The sequence below is a fragment of the Lygodium microphyllum genome, chromosome 18, assembly GCF_053477565.2.
Source record: "Lygodium microphyllum isolate KBCC chromosome 18, Lygodium_microphyllum_v1.1.10, whole genome shotgun sequence".
NCBI lineage: Eukaryota > Viridiplantae > Streptophyta > Polypodiopsida > Schizaeales > Lygodiaceae > Lygodium > Lygodium microphyllum.
The window spans coordinates 112,070,663-112,090,280 of NC_141152.1; the positions used below are offsets into that span (position 1 = coordinate 112,070,663).

Genomic DNA, 19,618 nt, shown 5'->3' on the forward strand with positions numbered 1-19,618 from the left:
TTTTGCATGTAGAGTAGTAAATCCTTACTATTACATGTAAGGGTTACCATCTAATGCTTTTACTTGTAGTGATGATAAACTGTCTTCTTTTTATTCAAAGTTTTGTACTGAATTTTCTCCTTTTTCTTTGCTCACATTTCCTTTTTAGTTCTTACTTTCGAAGGGCCATAATGCTTGTTCACATGATATTCTTTATTATGCATTTCTCTCTTTCTAAGGTACAAGGGCTATTAAAGTGATAGTCCCCCATAATAAAATAATAGAGGCTTGAAAGGTTGACACTAATGAGTGTTGGTGATGGGTTGGTCTTGGCAATGTGTTGAGCATTCACCATATTGATGGAGCTTCAATACTAATGATATGCAATTACCTTATTGGACCCTCATATGAAACCTCTAAATCTATGACAAATATTTTTTCCTTCTATGTAGTTATTTGCTCTATTTGTGCCAATAGCTGAATCATGTGTGAGATGCTTTAGATGTAAAGTTTCAAGCTCCTCCTTGTTCCAGACACACTATTAGCCCTTCTACCTTGGCTGTCGTTTCCATTGGTTGCAATAAAATTTTTTGGTTAGCACAATTTCTTGCAATGTGGAGACACGCCCTATAAAGCTTGGTGCGAGTGACTAGGCTTTGATGATCATGGCTTATGGTGGTTTGGAGGAGGAAAGCGTTAGGTTAATTTGCGACCTTTCAAAGCAAAACGCAGAGAGAGGATTCCTTAGGCCTAGGTAGTAATATCGTCCTCTCTCCTCTCCTCCCCCTTTCGACACCAACAGCAGATAGCAAGGTTCCTTCTTGTCCATCTTATCGCGCGTGCGGACTTCCTGGTTTCCTTGCCACAACATCATCTGTGTGTACCATGGCAATGCACCATGGCTTAGCATATGCAGGAAAATTTGGAAAAGGTTTTGGCTCATGGCGGAACCCGATGTGACCTGTGGCCAATAGCAAAATTCCGTTTAATTTATTGGCTTTGTTTTGGCCGTAAAAGCAAACTCCTTAAGGTGGCCATGGAAAATGGTGCTGCAAACAGTGTTGAGGCGGCTCGATTGGACTGCGAAACCCTAGCCGAGAACGAGGATGAAGATGCGGTCATCTTCAGATGCGACACCCTCACAGATTGGGGTTTTGGCGACTTCCATTGCGATTCTCTAGCGGCCGAGTTCGCTCATGGCCAAGCACAGCAGAAGGTGTTCGGGCATGGAGTACCAGAGGCCGAAAAATTTTGTGTGGGACAAACAGCTGAAGAATGCAAGCTCGATATGGAAATTACTGGCAATGGGACGTCCAGCTATCGAGTAGCAGAAAACGGGAGTTCTCATGAAGAAGCTGTAAACCTCCACCACTGTGAAACAGAGTTTAAGAAATTCAGCCGTGATCCTGGAATTCTTGCAAACGAGCTGTCATTCACAGGCAAGCCATGTGAAAGCGTAAGAGAAATAGAACACACCGGCCTTGCTTTTGTGACGGATGGTGGCTTTCAGCAAGGTGTGAAGATAGAGAGTTGCGTTGAAGCAAGGCAAGAAGAAGATTTTGACACTAGCGATGACGGTGGCAGTCCCGGAGCGAAAGGTGAAGGTGATCTAAGTTTGCACGATTCTCACAGAAATAGTAATGAAGAATACAATCGAGTGGACGATGTCGCGACGAGTGTAGTGTTGCAGATTCAGCAGGAAAATTCTGACTTCAGGCTTACTGAGGAGGATGATCACAGGTCACATAATACAGTAGCTGTAATTCCACTTGAAGGAAACTTAGAGCATATTGCTGATACAAGGGCAGACACGGTACAAGAGGAGGAAGGAGTTAAGGATGGCTGGGAGGCTGCACGAGCTTGGCTATGGAGATTACCGCGGCGAAGGAATGTGTTGTATGAGGAAATGGAAGAATGGTTGCAAATCAACAAGCGGAGGCTCTCGCGGGAGATTGTTACGATGCCAAGAGGTCTTCTCTTTCGTTTCTTGGTCTCTCAGCATAAACTTATGAGACGTACAGAACAGGTAAGGATGGTGAAGACTCACCCATTTAATAATTTATATAACCACTTAAAAAGTTGGGGTTAATCTCTAATATACTGTCCAGATTTTGACCTCTATATCTTTCATGGCCAACTAAGGAGCGATCCTCCCAACCCAACAAACCCACCCTCCCACCGCCCCCTGGGGCTGGCTGCCTTCTTCCTTTTTTTCCTTTCCCTTGGCTGGGATAGCCTAAGCTTGCGGTGGCTTCAGAAGTAAATGTTTCAGATGCTGCTTTCCCTTCCTGATTGTCAGGAAGCCCATATATGAAACAGTAATGGTAAATCAGATGACGTCAGTGATAAAGGCCAAAATTTTCAGCATGTTTTCGTCAATAAGAATAGCAACCATTTGGGATGGGGGATGGTTTTCTTTGCTTGTGTGGATTTTTGGCTGTTTTAGCTCCATGTTCTTGCATGCAAATGTATCTGGAAGTTCCCTGGGCTGATCAAGTCACTCTTACCTCAATCAATCGAATGGAATGCCAATATGTGTCTCCATGCTTATGTAGAAGATGTGGGCTCTACATGTATGAAACTCACCTCATACTTGAAATGCAAGTGTCATATAAAACCCACTTTCTGCCCAGAACAGGTAGCAAACAGGGCTTTTATACTGAATGGGTGGCGATGGTCAGGATGGCAAGGTGGTATGACCTGATCATTTTGGTCAGGCCTGGAGCAGAGCTGATAGTACTAGAGGGCGAGTTAAAGTGGCAGACAACCTTGTTTTGCGTTCAGCTCTATGCATGCTTGCTGTTACCTGGTGTATTTGGGGCCTGCTGGGGCCATCTGACTGAGAAAGCCTTTATTGTGTTTTTGTTTTGCTAGCAACAAGACAGGCTTAGAATAGCAGTAACAGACTGTTGACAATACCAAAACTATTGGACTTTCACCTGCATGCACACAGATCCATGAACGAAATGGCAAATCAGTTTGTTTTTGTTAACCCATAAGCAAGGTTGGAGGAAGAACTCCTCCATTGACCCTCTTGTTTTGCTATCACGTAGTTACCAACAACCTTAAGGGCTATGGATATTTGCAAGTGATGAAGTGCAATAACATTGAATAACTCGTGAAATGGTGGTTCTTGTGAGAGTGCGCAATGGAAGAGCAAACATGAACGCGGGGAGAAAAGGGAAGAGAAAGACTGCAATGGAAGAAGAGAACGGAAGAAGAAAATCTGCACTGAACTCTGAAGGAATGTCGAATACAAGGACTGATCAGCCCCTGCATGTAGCCCAAGGCATCAGTAAAGGCACTAGATCAGGCTGGTGATGAATGGCGGCACTGGAAGATGGAGAAATACCCGGATGTTGGAGAGTGCCGAAAACTTGCAAAAGATAATGACCAGCCAATGAGGGGAGACCAGCTACAAATAGGTAGAAATGCCAAAAACTAGCTGACTTGGTCAAACAGGTGCAATTAATGCTGGCCAACAGCAATAAAATAATGGGAAGTGGATGTAGAAGAATGTTGAAATAAATTGCTAAACACAAGACGAGAGAGAGAAGAAAACACAAGAACACTACAAAGGAGAACTCAGAGATATGCTCAGAAAATGGAATCATATACCAAACACGAGACAGTTACATATAATAGTGAGCCATTGGCTGTGGGGCCATGGGCATCGACTCCCTCTCTCCAACAAGGCATGGGTTGGAATTTGCAGATGATAAATGACTGATTGTGGAGGAGGGAGCCAAATAAATGGGCCAAAAATAATGCAATAAATGCATCAAGTCAGCAAACAATAAATGCGATAAGTATCATAATAATGACCACTAAATATGCCATAAACATCACTAAGAGCATTTGGAGTCTCTTCTCTAGGATAGTGTGGTGGACAAAGGTCTTGTGATGATAGATGAAAGCTAGCTTTCTCCACACTTTTGTTGCAGTTTGAAGTCTGTGCACATGGACAAGGACAAGGACAAAATTGTGTAAGCTTTGTTAGAAGTGGATGTAGCAATGGAAGCATAGAAGAATGCTGAAATAAATTGTTGAACACAAGACAAAAGAGAGAAAAGCAAACACAAGAACACAGAACGCTGCAAAGGAGAACTTAGAGATATGCTCGAGAAATGGAATCCATATATCAAGCATGAGATAGTTGCGTTTAACAGTATGTCACTATTTGTGGGGGCATTGGCATTGACTCTCTCTCCAACAAGGCATGCATTGGAATTTGCAGATGATGAATGGTTGATTGTGGAGGGTGCCAATGGGCAAAAAATAATGCAATAAATGCATCAGGTTGGCCAACATTTAATGTTGGTTGGTCAGCAATAAATGCCATAAATATCATAACAATGACCACTAAAAATACCAAAGCATCTAAAATGTCTTGCCCACTCATAGTAACAGGGAATGGCTATCCCGAGGCCTTGGAATACGGGAACTCCGTCCTGAATGGATGGGCCGAATGGGGACTCCAAAATGGAACGGGGACATCCCCTGTTCCGTCCCCAACAGCCATTCCCCCGTCCCGGTCGTCCCCTACCCTGTCCCCTTGTCAAGTCCCCTCTTAGGGGACATTTTTAACATGTTTTTTTTTTTTTTTGGATGGAGTGGGCTTTTTTTTAGGGGGTGGTTTTTTTGTATGTTCTTTGGTAGTATACATCCATCCACACACACAATAACATGGGATCGATTTTGGGGATAGGCATGGGAATAGGGATGGGGAGAGAAATAATGAATTGCCATCCACTGTTACCATGAGAGGGGGCTCTAACATGGGGATGGGACTAGGACGAGAAGCTACAAAATGGGCATTCCCTATTATTATGCCCACACATCTATCCACCACATCACATGCATACATTTTCAAATGCTATTATTTATGTCTACCGTTCCCTCCCGCGTTCCACCCCCCGTCCCTGTTTCTTGCTTTTAGTTGTTCCACATCCCCGACCTTGTCTTCGTCTCCGTTTCCGTTTCTTGTTCCATGTTACTATGTGCCCATTGAATCACATTTTGGATTCTCATGAGCTAACTATACTACTAACGCCCTCTCTCAGACCATGGGTGATTTGATACAATGATAATGACTCAACATAGTCCATACAACAAAGACTACTAGAAGATGACCATGGATACCTAGACAGTGGGTGATCAAGCCACCGCCAAGGCTTAATGTTGATGTCGAGTGTGCCAAAATCTGAAAAATAGAGAATCTCTTTGTGTGTGTCAACAATGCCTCGTTGTAGCATCCATGACCATATTGTCAAAAATTCCTTGGAGTATATGTGAATATGGACTTTTTGCCTTTGGCTAAGACTATTAAAGTGTCTCCTTGTGAGCTTGAACTAGAAGCCAATCTCGCTTTTTATCAAGTAATAGCCCATCATGAACCGGGAAGTCAATCTCAACTCTAGGATTTCAAAAACCTTCTAGACTTTGATACAATGATAATGACTTCTATAGTCCATACAACAAAGACCACCAAAATAGGACCATGGATATCGAAGTAGTGGGTGATCTAGCTACTCAAGGTGCCTCAGAGAGAACCTAATGTCGATGTGGAGTGTATTAAAACCTAAAAAATAGAGAAGAATCATAGCATCTCTTTGTGTTTGTTAATAATATCTCGTAGTAGCATGCCTGACCACCTTGTCAAAAATTCCTTTGAGTATAAGTGAACATGGACTTTATCACATGGACGTGAAACTTCGAGATACTCTAACCTTACTGATAACATTTAATTAAGATATTCATCAAATTTGCACATGTGATGCACATGGCAGTTATCTCATGGTAACATGCCAAGGATCTCGTGGATGCAGTGGATTTTACGTTAAAGGCGAAAGTTGTAGTAAGTTATGCTTAATAGGTATTAGGTGGTACCTAGTGTCAAATTTGGGTCTAGACCAATTTATTGGCCACTAATGTTAGTGGTGGTGACATTAGAGATTAGATATTAATTAATTAATTAATGCTAATCTAAGGGTCAGTAACTGCTTAGGGATTCTTGGAAGACAAATTCCCCTAGCCAATTTAGTCATTGTTTGATGGAATTAAAATTTAAAGTACTAGAATAATTATTAAATAAATTAATATTTAGAATTAATATTTTAAAAATTAATTTAATAAGTTGGATAATGAAGCTATAAGGCTGCCACTTGGCTAAACTTGGCAATGCAAGTGGGAAAAATATTTTTAAGGGCTAGTGAAAGCCTATTCTAGCCATTGTGAGAGAGAAAAAGATTGTTAGAGAGCAAGGAGAGGTTGCTAATGTGATTTGTAGCCACCAAGGATCAGTCCTACAGCATGTGATAGCAATTTGAAGCCCTCAAGGAGCAGGTGATAGTAGGCCAAGATCCTTTTGGTACAGATGATAGCATATGGGAGGAGGTAGCAGTCTTTCTAGTGGTCCTAAGCTATAGGTAATAGCTTCCATGGCTGTTTGAGCAGGGTAACAATAGCTTTTTAGCATTTCTCATGACGAAACTTTGAAATTTCTCTCTCCAGCATTCTCTCTCATCGCTTAGCCATTTCTCAGGTTATCTTAGCATTTTTCAATAGTTTGAACTGTCAGAGGAAGAGATTTCAATCAATCTATGTTGTAAAACCTAATTTAGAGCAGAAATTAGGGTTTTGACAGCTGCCTCAAGATGTGTGCTCAAAATTGAGGGTCTAGGATTTGAATTCTAGTAGTTGAAATTGAGGAATTTCAGGGAGATTCAAGAGGCCAGACAACCAATATCAGATTTGGGGCTGAATTTGTCTTTCAAGGAGTGGGTGAAGGTTAATTCCCAAGCAAACCAAGGGGAAAGTTGGTTTGGAGGTTTGTTGGTCAGTTTTGACAAGAGGCACTTGGATTAGGAGAGGAGATAAGAGGATCTTAGTTGTACTCCTTACATTTGCAATATAAGATAAAAAAATACCGCAAGGAGCACCAATTTCGAGGCTAATAGGGTGTCCAATGTCCAAGATTAAAGTGTACATTTTCAGTTTATGTGAATTTTATGCTTATTGTAATTAGTGCTAAATCATTTTATTTACCACGCTATCCAAGAAAGAAGGCTAGTTTTAGACTCCGTGCCTTTGGCCAAGACAGACAAAGTGTCCCCTTATGTGAGCTTGAACTAGGATCCAATCTTACCCTTTGTCAAGTAATAGCCCATCATGAAACTGGAAGTCAATGCCAACTCTAGGATTTCAAAAACCTTCCAGACTTCAGTCGATGTAGAAGAGAAGTCTCTTTGGATCCATTGCACTTGTATACCCATATAGAGGAGGCTCACTTACCCAACCTCTCCACCCTTACACTCCCGCTCTGGCATTGGAGAGTCGTGAGGGATGACAACACACATAAAGATAGATTGATTGAAGAGTAATAGGAGCTTGATATTCTAACATAGAGTACAACTGAGATTCTCTAATCTCATCAGCTAATCCAAGTGCCTCTTGTTGTCATAGAAGACCAGCAAGCTTCAAACCAAATTTCCCCTTGGTTTGTTGAGGTATTGATCTTTAATTGTGCTCCTTGGATGAGAAATTCAGGCCTTGCTAGTTGAACGGCCATTTGAATCTCCTAAAATTGCCCCAATTTTTGTGACTAAAATTCGAGCCTCCAGGCCTTCCATTTTTTAGCACGCTTCTCGAGGTGACTGTTAAACTCTAATTTCTATGGTAAATCAGGGTTTATAGCAAAGATTAGTCAAAATCTCCACCTCCAATGGTTGATTTTATTGAAATTTGTTGAGGAAGGATCATAAAGGCTAGAGGATGAGAGAGAATGCTAAGGAGAGAGAAAATTCAGACTTCCATCATGAGAAAATGGAAGAAATCAATTGCTTCCCTATCTAGACAGCCATGAAAATGGAAGAAGTCAATTGTTGCCCTATCTAGACAGCCATGAAAGTTGTGTCCGTTGATGGAACACCCCGAATATGATGTTGCTTGGCTGAAGTAGCTTTAAAATTCTATCGTCTACTATTGTTGTTGGCTCTTTTGGGCATGTCATAAGCTCCTGATCTCTGCTAGTTGGAAATGGCTTTTGTCAACTATTGCAGCAGCAATGGTAGCCCCATCCCCCCCTCCTCTCTCTCTCAGTCCCTTAAGCTTTGCAACATGATGCTAAATGCTTGAGGTGGCATAAAAAATGAATGCATTTTGAGTGACCCGTATATATATGTATAATATATATACATATGTATATATATTACACACACACACACACACACACACACACACACACACATACATATATACATATACATACATACATACTAGCTTGCACAAGCTTGGAATTACTCTCTCTCTCTCTCTCTTCCCATCAGTCTCAAAAACGTTTTTCTTGCCAAGTGGCAACTTTCCAAAACAATTTCCAGTATTATTCAACTTTATTAAATGTAAATTTAGAATATTGATTTTGAAAATTAATTTAATAATAAAATCCTACCCATTGAAATCAACAACCCCAAGTCTCAATAGGAGCTTTGAATTAGAACCAAAACAGAGGATCCTCTGGATCAACCCAACCAGTGTATGTAGTAATAACATAAGCTTTCCAAAACCCTACTATAAGTACACTCTAGGAGGTGAAAATCTGAAAGACTACCTATCCAACGGGAATAGGAATGTATAAGGTTTAAAGACTTTTATGTTAAAAACTTAAATTTGTCAATATGCAAAAACTCACAATTATAAGTTCAAAGATGTTAATGAAGCAATAAAACGCAAGAAGTTTAGAGAGAGAGAGAGAGAGAGAGAGAGAGAGAGAGAGAGAGAGGTCTCGAAGATAGCTACGTGGAATGTGTGAGGAATTTGTTCTCGCCATAAGCAACATGCCATGTGGACAATATTGTATGAGAATCAGTGGGATGTCTTGTGTGCTGTTGAACACAAGAGTCATAGTGAAGCGGGTAAAGTTGTGGATTGCCATGGTTTTCGTTTGTTCTATGCAGGGACACATGCCAGGCAGTATTCTGGTGTGCTTATGATTGTACATGAAAAATATCAGCCGGTTCTTATCAAGAATGATGTACATGGCCGCTTTGTGGTGATTGAAATTTTATTTGAAGGAGAGATCTTATGGTTACTTGGCCTCTATGCTCCAAATGATCCTCTCTCTCGTCGGGAGCTTTGGTATACCTTGCAGAGTTCCTTGTCCCTTGGCAGACGAGGTTTTTTGATGGGGGATTTTAATATGTGTGTTGATTCTTTACAGTCCACATCAGAACATTCGATCATGGATGCGCCGGAAAGACGTACGTGGCAGCAGTTGGATTTTGCCGTTCTTAAGCAAGATCTCTGGTCTTGGCTGTATCCTTCTTCTACAGGGTTACCTTCCATTTTGCCCAGTATGCCACAACATGGTCGCGGTTAGACCGCATTTACATCATGCAGGATGATGATTTCCTTCCTGAGATGCTCGAAATGAAAGTGTTACAACAATATGCATTGTCGGATCATTTCCCTCTGCAACTTGAGCTCCTTGCACAACCAATTGCTCCTTTCAAGCAATTTCTGGATAGACTCCCCTTGCGTTTCAACTCGTCTTATTTGAAGCATGCAATCTTCCAGGGCTATATGCAGCAATTGATTGATCGGTTCTTATTGGATTTCTCATCCCAGGGCACTGCTTCCTTTCAACGATTGCTCTCCAATGTGCAGCGGGTTGCTCGCTAGTATGGGATCCATCATGCCTCTCTTTGTCGGCGGCGCCGACAAGCAGTCGAGGAACTGCTGGCTTTGGTTCGTTCTTTGCTGGTGGACACTCCCGATGACGCATTTCTGCTATCACTGGCAACGCGTCTGGCTGATCTTATTAAAGAGTTTTAGTTGAAATCCTATCAGCAGGTCAAATTGCAACAGCTGACGGGCACTCTGCAAGACAGTGCTTGTCAGACCCATAAGTTTTTTCAAGCTCTCCATGCCTCTCCTGCTCGAGAGAATATGACGAGGCTCCAGGATGAAGAAGGTCAAATGGTTCTTGATCCGCAGATGATTGTGAATATGTGTAGAAATTATTTCCTCGACCTTCTTGGTTCTACTTCTCCGCCTTTAGGCCAAATTATTCATGCCCGTTCAGTTTTTTATGATCTGGACCGCAATCAGGTTCCTCAGGATATGCAATCTACTCTGGAGGCAGATATTTGTGAGTCGGAGGTCATGGATGTTCTGCTACACTTGCCTAAGGATAAAAGTCCTGGCTGGGATGGTCTTATCAATGAGTTCTTTGAGTTTTTTGCCACCCAGCTCGCGAAACCTTTGACGGCTTTGTTTCAGCGCGTATGGGAAACGGGGATTATGCCTTCCTCTTGGAAAGACGGTCTTATTAAACTGCTTCCAAAAGTTCCGTCGCCATCCATGTTGAAACAGTGGCGTCCAATTTCTTTGATGGGTTCTATGTATAAAATCTTTTCAAAAGTTATGGCGAATCGCCTCCATAAGCATCTTCCTGCCATTGTGTATCCTCTCCAATATGGTTTTATTAAGGGCAGAAACATTTTGCACAATGTCTTAAATGCGCAATTGGCAATTGATTATGCAAGGCATTCAAATCAGGAGGTCGTACTGGTTCAATTGGACCTGGAAAAGGCTTTTGATTATCTGGACTGGTCTTTCATTGCAGAACTTATGTCTGCTATGGGCTTTGGTGCCCAGATGTCTCGTCTGATCTATACTATTAGTGTTGCAGCATCTTCGCGGGTCATGTTGAATGGAGGAGTTACCAAGCCAATTGTCCTTGCCCGCTCTGTCAGACAGGGGTGCCCTTTGAGTCCTCTCTTCTTTGCCCTTGCGACTCATCCGGTTCTTTCGATGCTATCTCATATGGCAGCTTCTACTCAGTTGGCTGGATTGTTGATTCCCTCTGGACAGCACTTCATTGGTCAATCCTTGGCTGATGACAGTTTTATGATTCTGCATGCGGACAAAGATAATCTTCATCAAGCATTAGATGTTTGGGCTCTTTTTGGTCAGGCTTCTGGTCTGCGCATTAATGCCTTGAAATCGGCCATTCTCAGCTGCACGAAGTCGGATTTGCAGTCACTGGACTGGCAGGGCATGGTTGTCCCCCGTGGCTCCATTGCCAGGCATCTTGGGTACCCTTTGGGGGTTGATGTTTCCCCAAAGCAGCTATTACAGTGGATTTCACAGAAACTGGCGGCTAAGTTTCTGTATTGGAAGTCTCAAGCCTGGCCCTTCCATGTTCGCCTCAAAGTAGCCCAGACAATAATGTTGCCAATGCTTACATATTTCTTGCCATTGCTACCCTGGACTACTACGACACTGAATGATCTTACGAAGTCTATTCGTTTCATGTTATGGAAGAAGGATTCCTTGTATGCGGGTATTTCCTGGATTTCTTGGTCGCATGCATGCACCCCAAAACGCATGGGTGGAGGGGCTGTTTTGGATGCCCACACTCATATGCTGGCACTCCACTGGTCTCTTTTTCGCGCCATGTGCTCGGATTGTCATCCTTGGGTCGTCATAGCCCGTTACTTTCTTGAGGATCACGGGCTTCTGCATGGTAATACCCACATCCGCAGTTCGTGGTGGCATGTTCTTAATGCAGATTCTCGGTTCTCCAGTTCTTCCTCATCTCTGCTTGCCCATTTCGTGTGTTCTTGGAAACTGGTCCTCCGGAAGTCTCAGTGGCATCCAGCGGAGGATCGTTCAGCCACTAATTCGTTTCAATTGGAACTGTTGGCAGTCTCGCGGTTAATTTCGTGGGACGGTAAACATGAGCTTCGACCACAATTCAACCGTATGGCACGTTTGGGCTTAACTTCGGTCGCGGATGCTACTCTTGCCAGTCGCAATGTGTTCATGTCGTTTCGTACAGCTAGGAGGATTTTCAGGATCCCTCGTGGATACAGGTTTTTATGGGAACACCTTTTGAGGGTGCTTCAAAGCAGACAACCCTTTCCTGCCCTTGCTACGGATCGTCCCTGGCAGGATTGGGACTTTGCAGGTCGGCTGCATTTAGAAAAGGCTTTAGCTAACTAGGTGTATCATCTTCTGATTAAAGATCATCAATGGCTAGTTACTAAAGTTAATATTCTATGGGGATTGCATAAATCCTCGTCATGGTGGAGGGTAACTGTGATGGAGGGCTGGTTAAATAAGACACCATTCAAATATAAGGTCTTTCTTTGGAGGGTGATGATTGGTGGTCTTCCGCTTGCTTCAGCTCTTTCAAAGCGCCGAATCTCCAATGGCAACTGTTTCTTTTGCACCACCACTGTGGAATCCGCCCGTCATCATTTTATTTCTTGTCCCCTTGCTTAGAAAATCTGGTCATTCTTGTCAGCCTTCTGGCGAGCGGTGGTTGGTTTCTCGCTTCGCCCGTTTGATTGGGTTTTCGTGCAGCCCAAATATCCCACACCGACATAGCCACATATGAAGATCTTGTTTCACTTTCTTCGATATTGGGGCTGTTGGCACAACTAGACCATTCGGAATGCTTTCCTTTTTGATTCTGCTTATAATATTCAGCGGTATCTTGCTAGGCTTAAAGGTTTCTTGTATTGGTAGACAGATCTTCTCCGGCACTTTGACATCCTCTCTCGGGAGGACTTACACCCCTGGCACACGGCAATTTCCTCCGCGTCTTTGCTATGATTTTGTAACTATTTGGCCCTCTGGTTTTGTAAACAGTCAGTTTGTACACATGATGGGGTAGAGCCATCGTGTATCTTGTAATCATGGAAACTTTTCGTAATTAATACAATTACCTTTTACGAAAAAAAAAAGAAAAAAAAAGAGAGAGAGGTCTCTATTGGTCATAATTGATTGTCATAAGTATTGGTCTTGATTGATAGACTGTAGTTGGAACAAAAAATGTGACCATGATTCTTGTTTCAATTGTTCACTTTTAATGTTTACACGTGGAAGGATGTCTAAAATAAATTATGTTTTCTCAAAAGTGCACAAACTTTTAATTTTTGACCATAAATATTGCATTCTATTCCGTGGAGACTTTTTATGTCGCGAAACGTTTTGGGTTTCACTTGAAACGTCATGTGGTACAGTTTTGAGATTACAAAATGTTTCGGTCTAGGAAATGCGTTTCAAGAGATTTTGACTCTGTTTTAGTATTTTACCCCTTCCTAAGTGCCATTTCGGGCCTTTTCGCGTAGCTATGTTTTTACCACAGTGATAACATTGGGCTTTTGACTTCTTTTTGGGGCCACTCCTCTTTGAAGCTACAAATGCCTCATTGGAACCACCATATTGGAATAAAAGTCTTTGTAACCAGCCTTCCTCCTCGGATAGGGTGGTAAATAACTTGATTAAGTACTATTTACAGCAATTCACAAATTCACAAAACTGAAAAGTGCACTTTACCATATAATCTTTGACATTGGACACCCTGTTGGTCCCAAAACTGGTGCCTCTTTCGGTATTTATTTAACTTAATTGAAGAAGAAGTTGATGTACAATGGGATTCTCCCAATTCCTTTCGGTATTCCAACTTCCCTTGGTGTTCAAAATGACCAGCCAGTCTTTAATCTGATTTGCCTCTTGATTCGGGCAATCAATTGGCCTTATGGAGATGGAAAATGCCTCAAATTCAATTATTTGCTGGTCCCTACACTTGAATAGACTAAAAATAGCTTTAGTCCTATTGAATCCAAGCCTTGGAGCTTTCAATTTCTGGCACGCTTCCCGGGGTTGTTGCTAAACCCTAATTTTTGTTGTAGATTAATGAAGATAATACGTGTCTAGGTGCTCTCATTAGTCTCACTGATACGGAGTGCAAGACTAAGGAATTTGAAGCCTCAAAATTTGTAGGCAAATTTAAAAGGAAAATGCCATTCCTAAAGGGCAAGAAATAACCCTTTGAAAAGAAACAATATGTAAGGCCAACGTTAAGCCAAGATGACTTGATAAGGCTAAAAAAGAAAGGCTGTGTTTTAATTGCCTATCCCCTAACCATGCTGCTTGGAATTGCCCTCAAAGGAAAAAGGGGGAAGATAAAGGAAAGGATAAGGACAAGGGCAAGGGAAAAGAGAAACAAATCCATGTAGTGCAGACCCTGGAATTAAAGGGGCATGAAAAGTATAAATCTTTAGAGGTCTTACACAAGGATGTACAACACGTGTTGTATGTCAACTTCTATTTGGCAGCCTACTTTCGGGCCACATGATTTAGTTAGAGTGCATGGATTGATAGCTAGAAAGAGGGTTAGAGTCATGATTGATGACTTTGCCACCCACAACTTCATAAATTATGCACTTGTCAAAGAATTGAAACTTCCCTAACTAAAGAATGGGCATCGATATGTTGTTTGTATGATGCAAGGTCAAGATAATAAAATAAAATATGGAATACAATGGTATCCAATTTGAAAATTGAGATCCAAGGATATAAAGATAAACTTGATTTCCAAATTATGAATATGGAAAGAGCCGATATTGCTTTAGGGAGAGAGTGGCTATGGGGATTGGAACCATTCTTAAAGCGTAGTTATCATCATAATACATTGGAATTTGAAAGGGATAGTAAGACTTTTGTGATTCAAGGTGAACATGAAGTATCTGATAACCCTTTGATGCGTTCCATTGAAGTTCAGAAGCTGATAAAAAAGGAAGCTTGTGAGGTATATATGTTATGGTTCCTTCCTGTACATGACACTTTTACTTTTTGTAATATAAAGCAACAATTTTCTTATGTTTGTGAGTTGAATGTAAGTAATGAATTAAGTGGTTTGTTAGATGAATTTAAAGATGTGTTTCCTTCTGATTTACCAAGTGGCCTTCCACCAGATAGGGGTTATGTAAATCACCCAATTGACATAGATAGGGATACACACCCTATTTCTAAACCACCTTATAAGCTAAGTGAAACACAACACCAAGAAATCGAAAGACAAATTAAGGATCACCATGATAAAGGGTTTATACAACCCAACAATTCACCTTGGGCTTCGCCAATTTTATTGGTAAAGAAAAAAGATGGTTCTATGCGACTTTGTGTTGATTATAGAGCACTTAATAAAGTAATGGTGAAGAATAAATTTCCTATGCCCAGAATGGAGGGTCTTTTTGATCAATTACAAGGGGCAAAATTCTTCACAAAGATAGACTTAAGATTAGGCTATCACCAAGTAAGAATTAAGGCACAGGATGTTCCTAAGACAACATTTCGTACTAGATATGGGTATTATGATTTTTTGGTGATGCCTTTTGGCCTCACTAATGCACCAACTACTTTTATGAAGTTGATGAATAGTGTGTTACGGCCCTATCTAGGACACTTTGTAGTAGTCTTCTTGGATGATATCTTGATCTTTAGTAAATCAAGAGAAGAACATTTGGAACATTTACAGTAAATATTCAAATTGTTAAGAACCCATTCCCTTTATGCAAAGAAAACTAAATGTGAATTTTTCGCACAAGAGGTCAAATATTTAGGGTATATTATCTCGAAAGAGGGAAAAAGATGGATCCAGAAAAAGTAAGGGCAATTATTGAATGGCCATCTCCAAGGAACCTGGAAGAGTTGCAGATCTTCCTAGGTTTATCTGGATTTTATTGTAGATTCATTCGAGATTATGCCAAGTTAGCTGTCCCAATAACGGACCAATTTAAAGGGAAAGGGAAGAGCTTTAATTGGGGAACAGACCAAAATGAAAGTTTTAAAAAACTTAAGGTAGCTATTGCGAGAGCCCCAATACTATTAATTGTGGATCCCAAAAAACCATTCGTGGTTGAAGCTGATGCGAGTGATAGGGCAGTAGGCGTGGTCTTATTACAAGAAGGTCGACCAGTTGCTTTTGAAAGCAAGAAATTAGACCGTGCAAAACGGAATTATTTTGTTTATGAGAGGGAGCTGTATGCAATAGTACATGCAATGAAGAAATGGAGACACTGTTTGTATGGTGTCAAACTTTTGATCTTGTCGGATCATGAAAGCATTAAGAAGAGTTCGACTACGAAATAAGGTATAGAAAGGGAAAGTACAATATAGTGGTTGATGCACTCAACAGAATGCCCATCATAAATGAATTGAGTTTTACTCGGTTCACTTTCGATTTGCTTGAATCCTTAAAAGGGAAATGCCAGGTTGATCTTGCATATTCCAACATATGGGAAGCAATAGAAAATGGGGATCCAAATGAAAGAGCCTTCACTGAGGAAGGAACATCTCAGGATGTTTAACAAGGAAATGGAGCATCAGGCGTTGCTCAAATGGGGTTCAAGTGGAAAAATTTTACCATTGATAATGGTTATTTAGTCTACAAGGGTAGGGTATGTGTCTCGAAAGATGAAGAAATAAGGCGCCAGATACTCTGTTGGGAATAAAGGGCCATCGTGCCTTATATATGTGCACGGGTGTGAACACACCCTTAGCACATTGTACTTTCATACATATATCTATCTAAAACCTAAAGTGGGATACTCGTCATTGTATCGAAAAACGTGTTTTCTCTACTCTGCTTACTCGCACTCACTCACTCACACACACATACACACACACACACACACTCTCTCTCTCTCTTACTGAGCGTAAGGTCTGTCTACCTCTATTTCCGTGCCTAATCGATTCCTTCAAACTGGTATTAGAGAGTAAGGTGCTGAGCGTGCTAAGCACAATCGACAGTCAGGCTGAGGCAGTCGTGAGCTGTAGAAAACGGACAGGCCGTGGAGAGTGTGCACTTGGCCCCCAACGTGGAGCGGCGGGAACTATAGCCGTGTGGCTCCAGCGTGGAGTGATGGGCGACAACTAGTCGAGTAGGTCTGCAGTATTGCAGCGTGACGTGACGGGTAGTGGGCAGTAGTCAATGCGTGACGGAACCAGCAGCGGGCAAGGAGACCTAACGGGGCGTGCAACGCGTGACGGAACCAACAGGCAAGGATAGGCCTGACAGGGTGCGCGACGGTGACGGGACCAACGGGCGAGCGTGCGACGGGGAGGCCTGACGGGTCAATGGACCCGTCATTCGGAAGTTTTTTTTTCAAAAAAAATCTTTTTCTCAAACTCCTTCCCCTAACCAGGGTTCGCGCGCGCAAGCACAAAACATCAAATTTGTGCAATTTTGGCCCAAAAATTTGGGGCTTTTCCCAGATTTGGGAAATTTGATGCAAAACAAGCAAATTTGTCTCAGAAATTGTAGGAAATTGTGACATTTTGTCCTCGACATTTGGGGCTTTTCATGTACATGTACAAATTGGGCTGAAATTAACCCAATTTCCAGACATTGAGGCACATTGGACCCCGTGCAATTTGGGCATAATTTGTGCAGCATTTGGGCATTTTATGTACATGCAGGTTGAATTCCGCGCAATTTGGACATCAACACTTGGTGAAATTTGGGGGTTTTGCTGAAATTGCTTTATTTTGGCAAAATTGGACAGCCCTATGCATGAGAGGAAACGCAGATGTGTGTTTGACGCTTTTGAGCACAAAGTTTTGGGGCTTTTGACTGTTCGTGTCAAATTTTATGCCCGTGGGTACATGTACAACAGAAATTGTAGCTGAAATTTTGGAATTTCTCATGTAATGTGATGCACATGCCCTTTGGAACAGCTGTAATCAGTTGGATAATGCTATAGCACTTGGTTTGGTACTTCTGAAAACTGAATTACAGATCTGAAATCTGTACTTCTGCGTGGTCATTTATTACTGATTGGTACTTGTTTGTACCTTGGTCACTTGGGTGACAAATTGGGCCTGCATTTACTGGTTTTTGGTCACTTTTGAGCTGAAAACCATGGCTGGCAGCAATGACAGCAGTAATTTGATGCATATAAAGAAGATTGAAGGCGTACACAATTTTACAGTGTGGCAAAAACAGTGCTACAATATCTTGTTACAAAAGAAACAGGCAAAGCCGATCAAAACTAAAGGGGCAAAGCTTGCGGACATGGATCAGGACAATTGGGATGAGTTGAATGAGCTTGCACGCTCAACCATAGAGCTATCGATTTTTGATGCCTTGCTCTTCAACATTGAAGGTTTGGATTCTGCATATGCTATATGGACTAGACTGGAAGAACTGTATGCACAAAAGAGCGCTGCAAGTAAAGTGTATTGGTTGAAAAAGCTTATGGATTTGCGTATGAAAGAAGGTACAGCAATGTCTACTCACTTGAGTGAGTTTAACTCCATTTTCAGCCAGCTGGTTGCCTTGAAGTTCATGATTGATGAGGAATTTAAGGCTACTTTCTTGCTTTGTACTCTACAAGAGAGTTGGGATACATTCAGGACTGCTATGAGCAATTCTAATGTGATTCTTTTGTATGCTGATGTAGAGAGTGCTCTACTTATGAAAAAGATGAATCTGTAGAACAATACATCCAGTAAGTCTTCCAGTGCTTTGCATACTAGGGGCAGATCACAGCAAAAGGGCAAATATGATGGCAAGGGACGCAGTAAATCACGTGGCAAAGATGTTGAATGCCATCATTGTGGCAAGAAGGGTCACTTTAAACGTGATTGCTACAAATGGAAGAAAGAGAGGAAAAGGCAAGAAGATAGATGATTGCAAGGAAGAGAAGAAGGACAGTCAGCCTAAGAAAAGCAGTGTAAAAATTGAAGAGGTGAATGTAGTCACTCATGACAGTGACTGTGGGAGTGATGTACTCTTTGTCTCTTCACATTTTGGTGCACATGCTCTACTTGCAGATATAAATGATGACATGCATACCTGGATTCTTGATTCAGGTGCTTCCTTTCATGTCACCCCTCATCGTGAGTGGTTTTCCACATATACAGGGGGTCGACATGGTGTTGTCCATCTTGGGGACAACTATGCATGTGAGATTGCAGGTATTGGCAGTGTGCAGTTACAATTTCAGCAAGGCTCTGTCTTTACACTTCAACATGTACGGCATGTACCTCAACTCAAGAAGAGCTTGATCAGCACAGGGCAGCTAGATGATGATGGTTTTCATACCACCTTTGGTGATGGAAAATGGAAGATCTGTAAGGGATCTAGGGGGAAAATGGAAGATCTGTAAGGGATCTAGGGTTATTGCTAGAGGTTGCAAAAGTGATACGTTGTATCCACTTCATGTATCTAGTGTGCGTGACCATGTTGTTGCCGTGACCGAGTAGCCAAGTGTTTCTTTGTGGCATGGCTGGTTGGGACACACACATGAGTCAAATAGGAATGAAAGTGCTTTCTTGTTTGGGTTACTTGCCTTGTCTTCGTTATGCTGATTTTGAGCATTGTGATTGTTGTATTTATGACAAACATGCACAGACTTCTCACAAAAAGTCTCTTTCCTTGAAATCTTCTTCTCTAGAGTTAGTACATTCAGATGTATGTCAAATGCCAGGATTATCTTTAGGGGGAATGAAACCAGCCTTCCTTCTTGGAATGGGTGGTGATAACCTGATTTAAGAGTTAATTACAGCAATAAATAAATGCACATAAAATGAAATACACACTCTACCATAACATTCTTGGACAGTAGACACCTTGTTGGCCCTAAAATTGGCGCCCCTTACGGTATTTCTTTAGCTTTTATTCAATTGGAAGGAGTACAACGTGAGATTCTTCAATGTCCTCCTGCTAACCAATTGCTCTTGCTGTCATAAATGTCCAGCAAGCCTTTTAGGTCATTTGCCCCTTGTTTCACCCAGGACTTCTTCTTCAATTCGACACTTGGCTGGCCAAATGCTGTCCCGA

At 41.7% G+C, this 19,618-nt stretch overlaps 1 protein-coding gene across 3 annotated transcripts in view; it reads left to right on the forward strand.

Moving 5' to 3' along the window:
• Positions 1-660: 660 nt before the first annotated feature.
• The window catches only part of LOC148021265 (ribonucleoside-diphosphate reductase subunit beta), a 137,419-nt gene continuing 118,461 nt past the window's right edge, over positions 661-19,618 (forward strand). For all 3 annotated transcript variants that reach the window (XR_015694698.1, XM_087699124.1, XM_087699125.1), the window contains exon 1: positions 661-2,005. Coding sequence is in view for 2 of the 3 variants with exons in the window: in XM_087699124.1 (XP_087555250.1) it covers positions 890-2,005 (1,116 nt within the window). In the remaining variant the exon portion in view is untranslated. The remainder of the gene's footprint in view (positions 2,006-19,618) is intronic.